This window comes from Cibotium barometz, chromosome 24 (genome assembly GCF_041138505.1).
Source record: "Cibotium barometz isolate CiBa-2024 chromosome 24, ASM4113850v1, whole genome shotgun sequence".
NCBI classification, from domain to species: Eukaryota; Viridiplantae; Streptophyta; class Polypodiopsida; order Cyatheales; family Cibotiaceae; genus Cibotium; species Cibotium barometz.
The window spans coordinates 51,127,269-51,137,584 of NC_141069.1; the positions used below are offsets into that span (position 1 = coordinate 51,127,269).

At 39.3% G+C, this 10,316-nt stretch overlaps 1 protein-coding gene across 1 annotated transcript in view; it reads left to right on the top strand.

Annotated features, from left to right (window-relative positions):
- Positions 1–1,037, top strand: part of LOC147625422 (putative linoleate 9S-lipoxygenase 5) — a 91,788-nt gene extending 90,751 nt beyond the window's left edge. Inside the window, exon 9 of the mRNA XM_086818759.1 lies at positions 47–1,037. Coding sequence (XP_086674885.1) covers positions 47–803 — 757 coding nt within the window. The 3' untranslated portion in view covers positions 804–1,037. The remainder of the gene's footprint in view (positions 1–46) is intronic.
- The last annotated feature ends 9,279 nt before the right edge of the window (positions 1,038–10,316 follow it).

The window sequence follows — 10,316 nt, forward strand, 5'->3', positions numbered from 1 at the left end:
CATAAGTACCTACTAAGCAACGAGATTGTTGGTTATGATGGCGCAGGGGGGTGGCAGAAGCAGACCCAACGGCCAAGCACGGCATCCGCTTACTGATAGAAGACTACCCTTTCGCCGTCGACGGGTTGGACATATGGACGGCACTAAGCGGCTGGGCAGCGGACTACGTGAACATCTTCTATTCCGACGACAGCGAGGTGGTGGGCGATGTGGAGCTACAAGAGTGGTGGGCAGAGATCCGGTACAAGGGCCACGGGGACAAGGCGGATGAAAAGTGGTGGCCGGAGCTGACGGGGCGGGCCGAGCTGGCTGGCGTGGCTACAACGCTGATGTGGGTGGCGTCAGCCCACCACGCGGCTGTCAACTTTGGCCAATTTGGGTATGGTGGTTTCCCACCATCGAGGCCTAGCATGGGGCGCCGCCTTGTCCCAGAGGAAGGCAGCCGCGAGTACCGACAGCTCAGCGAGGACCTAAACACATTCTACTTCCAGGCTATGTCCTCGGTGCCAGAAAGCCTCATTGTCGTCGCCACGCTAGAGATTCTGTCTACGCACGCCATTAACGAGGAGTATCTCGGCCACTCTACGCCAGCCAATGGCTCCACCAGCTCAGCCGTCCTTATGGCGCTGCAGCAATATCGCCAGCGGCTAGATGATACTGCTAAGGAGATCCACCAACGAAACTTCGACCGCCACCTTCGCAACCGCCGCGGCGACACCGCCATTCCCTATACCATCCTCAAACCCTTCTCGCCGTTACCGGGCATCTCTGGTCGCGGCATCCCCAACAGCGTCTCTATCTGATCCATTCATCCATTGAGGATATCAATGAAGTGCTAAGCATGAAACTTATCATCTGCTCCCCTTACTTTGTATCCCTTTTTGTGATCTTAATTAAGCACCCTTCAAGTTATGTTTTTTTTTTCCCTGAATTATTTGCAAATAGATGTCACATTGAGATGGTGCATTGTTGTTCAAATTTGAATTTTTAAGAACGTCAAACACTCTTATTTGAATATGGCTGAATTTTCAAATGAATATATTGCTACTGGCAAATAAACCCCCCAAAAAAAGTCATAATATTGTTTAATCCCTGTGGTTTGCATATTTCTTGCCCATATGAACATGGATGGCTATATTACATTTCTTCATTTTTTTAGATGATTTTCCTTGCTAGATGCAGTTTGCTTCTACGTATTATTGTAGCCTTCATTTTTTGTAGCCTTCATTTTTATTTCACATTTGAAAATTTAAACTGTACATCCTGCAACTTTTCACTGCCTTAATGCAACCGACGTTAGATGTTACAAGAATTTCTACATTAAAGTGTTCCTTGAATTTCTACATTAAAGTGTTCACTAGAACCGCTTGCAAATTGATGTACATCCTTTCTTGCCATTGAGACTAGTTTCTACATTGCTCAAGGTATGAATAGCTTGAATAATGCTCTGAATCCTCAATTATTGATCATTTAGTTTCTTTCATTGAGTTGATTTCAAGGAATAGCTTCTCCTTTGTGCAACTTATGAAAATAGTCCTGTTTGTGCTAGCCACTAGGCCTTTATAGCCCTATCTCTTTATTCTCCTTTGTGTAACTTATGAGAATAGTCTTGTTTGTCCTAGTCATGCTAGGCTTTTAGAGCCCTCTCTCTTCATTCTCCTCCTCTTCACCTTTGGATGCAATAGCCATGTATTTGCTAACTTGGATGTAGTAAATGGTCAAGACCGTGGCCAATGAATTTTGGAAACAAATAATTTGTTATAATACAATTGGATGTGTATTGCACAAGTTGTAATGCAAAATTGAATCTAGTTTATAGGATAATTTAAGAAATAAAATGCCCAAAATAGTTGTCTTTGGTTTTCAAAATAACAAGAATAAAACAAATGACATGGTGACCCTTGTCCCCCTCACAAAGGGGTGGGACTAGTCACCATGTTTTGAGAGTTATATTCATCAATATTGAGTCAATAATGTGGTGGGCATTGCCTCCCCTTGCATAGATACAACTAACTAAGCCACATTTTGTCCAAAAATATCTGAATCAAGCAAAGTAAATGATAGAAAATAAAAAGTGATCCTCCCCTCCCTCCTTCCCACACCCTTCCCTGTTGGATATTTTTTAGAATAGTAAGTGTCCAATGGTGTGTGAACGCTATCTTATTAAAAAGACATAAGATAGAGCCTTGGTGCCTATATAAAGCATTGTACCTGGTGGAAGTTTTTGGTGAGATATTGAGCTGAACTGGTGCTACAGACATTGATGACCCGACTGGGGTGATAGCTTTTGCACTTATGCTATTGGAACAATTGGTGAGATTGATTATGTTTGATATGCCACCAGCAGATGAACAACCACATTTAGATTACGAGAGCATGGCATAGTTATAGCACCAGCTCACATACTATGTATGGACCGTCGACCATTATATGCTATAGTAGGAGAGTACTTTCCCTTACAATATATACTCTTATCTCTTTATTTGATAGTTGTAAATAAGAGAAGAATATAGAGGAAAATTCAACCATCCATCTCTCTTATGTCTTGCTCTCTCTTATATGTGTGTTTGCTTTTGCAAGGATCTTAATGGTATCAAAGCTCCAATTTGTGTAAGAGCTACGGAAACAAGCAAGAGGCAAGAACAAGGCTCCCTTGGTAGCTGTGAGAGCTACTGGTAGATAGGTAAGTTATTGTCTCAGATTGAGACATCTTCCTAGGTGAAGGCTCGGGGGGTTAACCTCAAAAAATTTTAGTGTACCACGTGCAATCAAAAGGAGGGGTATTTTAGTTCAAATTTTGGAAAATTTTAAATAGGATTACAATAACATTCGGGGTATTTTAATTTAACTTTTAAAAAAAATCCATTAGTTCGTAAGTAAAGAGGGGTGGTTTTATTGGGGGGAAAATTTTAGTTAAGGGGTTTTTTAAATGCCCCTTGAACGCACATATACATATGATTTTTTAGAAGTGCACCCCCCGAGGGTGAAGAAAGAAGACTTGGTTGTTTACCTAACTAACTAAAATTTTATGCATTTCAATGTGGTTGTTTACCATTAACTATAACTAACTAAAATTTTATACATTTCAAACCCTATTTTGGCTCTAAAGTTTTTTCTAGGCACTCTATGAAGTGTTGATTTTGAACTGTATGCCCAATTTCTTGTTTGGTGTAAAGTTACAACAGAAATTTGGTTACAGAATAGCCTGTACAAAGAATTGTACATAGAATCATCTCTTTTCATTACCTATCATGAACTCCCAACTTTCTTTTTCCATAACAAAATTGGTCATCCCAACTTTCTTTTTCCATAACAAAATACTATAAGGAGAAATACTCTCCTACTTTATGATATAATGGTCGGTTCTTCATAGTGTGAACCTGGCTGACTATATGAGCTGGTTCTTAACTATGACATAGTCTAGTAATCTAAATGGGGCTGTCACATTGCCTATCATCCACCACTCGTAGCATATCAACCATAATATCACCAACTGTCTGCAAGTGACATAAGTGTGGAAGCTATCACCCAGATGAGTCATCAATGTCCACAAACTAGTTCATTTCGATATCTCAACAACTTGTACCTACGCCATGGGTCATCAATGCCTATGCAAAGGGCCATCAATGTCCATAGGGTGGAAGTGTGAATAGGTGCTACACTTTTATGGGTTGGAAACTGTTTTTCAATAGCTTTGTTAATAACTCTTTTGATAGCAAAAAATTGAAAGCCATTAAAAAAAAACTCCTTTGTAAAAAAACTAAGTATTTAAAGAACCACTTCTTGGCTTTAAAGAGCATGATTGTTTGAAACAGTTGGGCGCACGTCCTATTGCTCATGTGTGTGTGTGTTCATTATTGTGTCATGCACTTGCTTCTTCTGAGCTATTGAGTGGCCTTGCTTAGGTTTTCACCGCCTTCCTTCTCCACTAAAAAAATATATAGTGTGTAAGTAGCTTCATGTAGCAATCCCAAACGAGGAGTGGACTTGTGTGCATGCATGGGCATCCTCTGCTATTGGAACAAATCCTCAGCTAATGGCCCTAAGTTAAGCTAATTAGCTATCAGTAATGTGCCTCGCCATTAAGATGCTCTCTCCTCTAGATGTTAACTTAACAGGCCCCTTTGTTTCTTCATTGATTGCCTTATCATTCAAGCATAGGCTGTTGCTAATAGGTTGGCTCTGGAACTACTATGTGGCTTGTCATTCAAGCTGTTAATAGACTTTCTCTCTCAATTATTTATTTGCTTGCTGATTATGTTAGGTGGGTGCCACCTCCATACACCAAAATCAAGCATGAAAAAGTGTGCATCACATGACATGACTTTCATGAATTATATGGGCTTAGTTCGATTGGAGTGGACTGCCCACACTTGTTGGATATTCTGGAGAAAGACTGGTTGTTTGTTTTTATGGTGCTACGAACAAGAGACCAGAAGGTGAAGCTTCGAACCATTCGGCCGGAGTTTTACAACAAGTTCATGATGCTATACCAGATGGTGTACCAGGATCCACCTGTAAATGGTGAGGTTGCAGCATGGTTTGCAAAGGCATTCGCTTTTGAAAATTGTTGGTCGGCACAGTTTTGGCAACCAACAAGACTGCACACCAGGTTACTTGGGTAGTGGTGGCTAAGAACTCAGTTAATCATGTGAAAAAACACAAGGGTATTCCCAAAAAACACAAGGGTATTCCCAAAAAACTAGCAAGAGCGTCGTCGCATATCACTGAGGGTGAAACAGTTGGCATGTCAAAGTATGTAGGTGGTTCATCATCCAAGGCACCTAAGGACACATTTGATCCTCAGCATGTTGAGTTGGCACAAGCTATGCTGGCTAGTGTGTAATTCAAAATGAAGGAAGTAGCATGTGAAATAGCAGATATCTCCAAGGATTTAGACCAAGCACAAGAGGATACGAAGGTTTCTTCAAAGGCTGACACCTTTTTGCAACACCAAAGGGATGCACGACAGGAATTGTATACACTTGAAGCAAGTGGTGATGTGCCTGAGGAGAGGCGTGTGAAGTTACAGGCTATCATATATGCAAATACGCACATTTTAAGTGTTCTTGGTCCTGCAGAGGATGGCACATGAAACCAAGATGCAGTTGTAGCTCTTGAGGTTAACACCACAACTTTATCTCATACTTTACCTCAAATTCTCAACATGTTAACTAATTCTATGCTTAATTGGAAATGTAGGAAAAGATGCAACACAAATACATGCTTCTGGAAGGCCTTAAAGAGCACGAGGCTTTTGTCAACCATGGTCTTTCTCAGTTCAACAGGGTAAAGCCCCTAAGTTGTTGCCAACACCTCCTAGACCTAGGGGATTAGAAAAGGAAGACATAACCATTTTGGGTTCTTGTACAACATGCAGCTTAGGGTTAGAAGATGAGATGGTTATGGATGTTTGCATGCTACCATGCAATCATCCATACCACATCTTCTGCTTTGCCATATTGTGCCTTCGTAATAAGGATTGTTGCTTGGAAACAAACTATAGCTGGCAAATCCCTCATGCTGTAAAGATTATGCTTGTTGGATTATAAACCCATGTCCAAGAACCTGACCCACCAGGTATGTCCTAAATAATTATGCTAATAGCTGGTTCTCAAGACATTGGTTAAAAGTTATATTATTAGATGTCTGTAGTTGCCTAGTAGCTATCAATAGCTCCTGATAAGAAATTAATAGATGCTGATAGTAGCTACTAACTACTAGTAGATGTTGATAGTAGCTACCTATAGCTACTAATAGATGTTAATAGTTTTAAATATGCTCGTTGTGCTAATAGCTACCAATAGATGTGCTTTAATATCTATGTAATAGTTGTTAATATATATGTTAATAGTTGTTAATCTTGCTATTAAATCCTAAACCCTAATTTCTTTTAATAGTTAGCTAGTAATATCTGTTAATGGTTGTGATGATAGATGTTAATGCTATGGTAATAGTTGTTAGTAGCTGTGGTAAATCCTAATGCTACTAATAGCTGCTAATAGCTGCTAATAGCTAGGGTAATATCAACTAATAGCTGTGCATAGGCTTTAATATGCATGTTGTGCTAATAGTGACCAACAGCTATGCTAATAGATGTGTAATAGATGTTATTAGTTTTTAATATTCTTGTGCTAGTAGCTACCAACAAATGTGCTAAAAGTTGTGGGCATGCATGTTGTGCTAATAGGCTTTTAATATGCATGTTATGCTAATAGCTACCCCTAGGTGTGCTAATAGCTATGGTAACTCTAAACCCTAATTGTCTTTAGGTTCTAAACTCTAAACTTGTGCTAGTAGATATGTTAATAGCTTTTAATAACCGTGCCAATAGCTTTTAATAGCTGTGTTAATAGCTTTAATATATGTTGTTTATTCCTAAATTCTAAAAGTGTGTTAATAGTTGTTAATTGCAGTGCTAATAACAACAGCTAATAAGCATGCTAATAGGTATTGTTAAGTGCTGATGCCTTATTAATAGTTTTGCTAATCGTTGTTGTGTTAATAATTGTAGTGATAAATATGGCACTTGTGTTTAAAGTTGTATTAATAGTTGATAACAGTTGCTAAATGTTCTCTATTGTTTTTTTAGCACCTTCACCTAGAAGGGTATCAGTTGAAAGTGGCCCAACCAGGTCTTTTTGTAGCCCATTCGAGAGCACTCTTGAACCACAAACCAATGTCGGTGACCTTCGGGATGTTGCCATTGAAGGCTCTACAATGGTTCAAAATGTTATTGAAAATGTTGGTCTTGATAGCACAGGTAACAAATGGTAGTACCTAACAGTTTTGTTGTTGGCAGCCCCAATAGCTGTGTGATGCCTACATGTTGATGGATGTGTTAGTTAATAGTTTTAGATTTTTTGATAGTTGTTAAATGTTAATACTATTTTGGCAGTATCTTCACCCAAGATATCACTTGATATTGGTACAGGACGACCGACAGATACCAAGTAATGTGGATAAAGTATATGGAGACACCTTGCATGACTTCTTGAAACAGGCAAAGCAACAGAAAGGTGGTGAAAGAAAGCAAGTGCCAACAAGGAGGGTCACGCTTGCATCTCAGGATGCACGTGATCTTGAGCATGTTGGCCATGATGACAGTGATTTGTCATTTGAAAGTGTGCTTATGAAAAAATTGAATGATGCATTGGTTTGATGCCATTTTGACAATTCAGTTTGTCTAATGTAAAATATTGTGCTTGGTGTCAAGTTTCTTGCCTAAAATGCCATGCTATATATGTGTAGGAATTTTTGTCGACGAATCATGTGAGGACACCTTGTAGGACATCTTGACGCAGGACAAGAAGCGAAAGAAACCAAGTCGTTGAGAAAGCGTCATCCAAGAGGCTCAAGAAAGCTCCTATGCATGCATATAATCCAGGTATGGAAGTATTTGAGGAAACACCTGTGTGTGTGGAAAGTATGAATAATGCTATTGTTAAAGTGACAAAGATCGACACACTGCTCCTGAGCGTGATGCTCCTAAAAGCCATGCTGATGATGGTGATTTATTGTCCCAAAATACACCTATGTAACTCTGTTTTCGGCCAAGAGCCAAGGAAACATTGTATAATGTATTGGTCTTTTGACATTTAATGATTCTGAGTGTAACCATCAAGATTTTCAATTTATGCATACATCACATTTTAAGCTTGAATCTGTACTTGCCTATGTAATATTTTGTGCTTAGTGTCGAGTTCCTTGCCTGATATGCGATATTGTGTGTGCAGCCATCCATAGAGAAATGAGCATGGATTTAGTATGCTTTCAACCCAAAAAGCAAAAGACAAGGCCCAAGCTACATAGCCCTTATCACCCATATCATGATAGGCTGAAGCGATCAAAGTAGCTCAAGGACATGTACTATAAAAAGCTGAGACATGTATTCCAATCTAGCTATTGTGCATGGGCTTTTCCGAATTGCAATAATCCAACATGGATGCTTAAAGCACCTGAGGAGAATTCGTCCACCCTAGTCAATCTCGAGGAGGATCCTCGTGCTCTAATTCTTGACCTCAATGGTCTTCTCATTCATAAAGTGGATCTACAAGAAGTGTTTTTCTTCCCATCTTGGCATATTTGATATTATCAGCGGATTTTGGTGCTAAAGCTAAGGAGAATTTACTTCCTTGTGCGCCCTTCTACTATCCAGTTTCTGTTGTGGGCCAACAAGCACTTCAAAGTCTTCATATATGGAGCTCATGCACAGAAAAGAACTTGGTGGAGCAATTTCGTAGTTTCTTTATAGGTCTGTGTGGTGTGATTACAGGCTTCATTGGGCAAGGTTCTTGTGAAGGCTGTCATTTACATGGCCAGAAACCTATGTTTTTCAAGCATCTTGATCATTTTTGGGAGAGAAACAATCAATTTAATGAAGACAACACATTGCTTATCGATGATAGCCTTTACAAGTGCCTTGGTAATGAGCCTGGCACCTTCTGTACCATTTCTTACTTACATGCTAGCCCCATGGTTGTGGAAGTACCTAAAAGCACTGGTATGGATAAAAGATCTTTTGTTGGGAGAGGTGATGTCTTTGGTGAATGTGGCAATGTAGAAGATTTGCATGTTATCACACTTATTGAAGAACATGCCAAAGAGAAAGTCGAAGTGTTGTGGTAGGCCGTGTAGCTCCCAAGACCGAGGATGACATGCAGATGGCACACGATGACACCTGTTGTGCAGGGATGCTCAAGAAGAGAAAGAGGAAACCAAGGTGGTCTGGGATACACCTTTCTACAAAATGGCCAAGGATCTCGCAAAGAAATTAGGGCTTCTATGGGGCTGTGTTTTGTTGTAGATTGTACTGTGGTGTAACATCTTGATGTAATGTAATATATTCTCATCTCCTCTGTAATGGACATGTAGAGAGTGTATTGTGATGTTGATAACACCTTTTCTGGACATGTGCAATGATATATAATGCAAAGCTTTTTTTGTGTTAATAGCTGTACTAGTCGTGTTATGACTTGTTCAAAATTATCTGAATGTGTTGTTGATAGCTGGGCTAATTTAACAATATTATTAGATGTGTATAGTTGGCTAATAACAATATTATTAGATCTAATAACTGGGTTAATAACTACTAAGAGCTAATCATAACTGTTAATAGCTATGTATATGCGGCTTAATAGTTGGTTTAATCACTGGGTTGAAAAGTACTTTTGATTTGACAATATTTTTTCACCAATTGATTGACACTTTTAAATACTAGACTGAAGCAAATTATAAAATATATTTAATAACCAAAGATGAGTTTATAGCTCCCATGGCATGCTGTTGTATACAGATTCAAAGACCTTGGGCAAGATCATATACAATCCCCTAGCACCTTAATCCATCTTACAAGATGGGAGTATATATATACCACATGCTTTCTACTCAACATCTTGTAACAAGATTCATCTAGCTTCTTATAAAAGAGTCCCTTCAAAATATAGGACCTTGCTTCAATTTCATTACCCCAACTATCCTCCTCATCTACTCTAAGTTGCTCCTTTGTACTTGTGCACTTGATCAAGTAGAATTCCACGCCTTCTTCATTGCCCTCCTCAGCATTGACAGCAAAGTTATCTCCTACTTGGAGTGCTTTGCTTAGTGCTTCATAATGCCCTTCATATGTAGGTTCGACAAATTCTTCATCACTGTTTCCACCGTCAGTTGGAGTTATCTTATGGTAGCTCCAGCTTGTCACATGTGTTTTGTGACTGTAGCTTCTTCATTGATCATGCATGCATACACAACAGTAAACAAGACAGTTGTCTATATAAACGTGCGAAGTCATCTTGCTTTGAGTATCCCACGAATACAATGCAATGAGCGTGCATTAGGGACAGTCCCTTCATCCAAAAAATGCATAATGCACTCCAACTGTTCAACCTACCACCATCGATACATAAAGTCATGTTTGATGAACTTTTGAAGGTGGGTCTTAAAAACAATTGCAATAGATCAGTGCAACTCATCTCCTTGCATACAAGGTCCTTCCTTTGTTTCTTCTTTTAGAAGTGCCTCTTTCCACATCCTCAAATACTCTCATTTGTGATGGTTTTTGCATCTTCAAAAACAGCTCACATGGGCAACATTTTAGTTGCTCTACTCCACACTTTGTGCATTCACTCACATGAGATATTTTAATGCATGGTAAGTAGACCCATCTTGCCTAGGGCACAAGACAGAACCTATAACCTTTGAAATGCTCTTCATAGTGTGTTTAGATGGAAATCATTGACTATAGCTATTACATTGCTACTAGAATCTTGTCTAATAGTAGTTAGCTATCAATAAGCCAGCAGACAACTATTGGATGG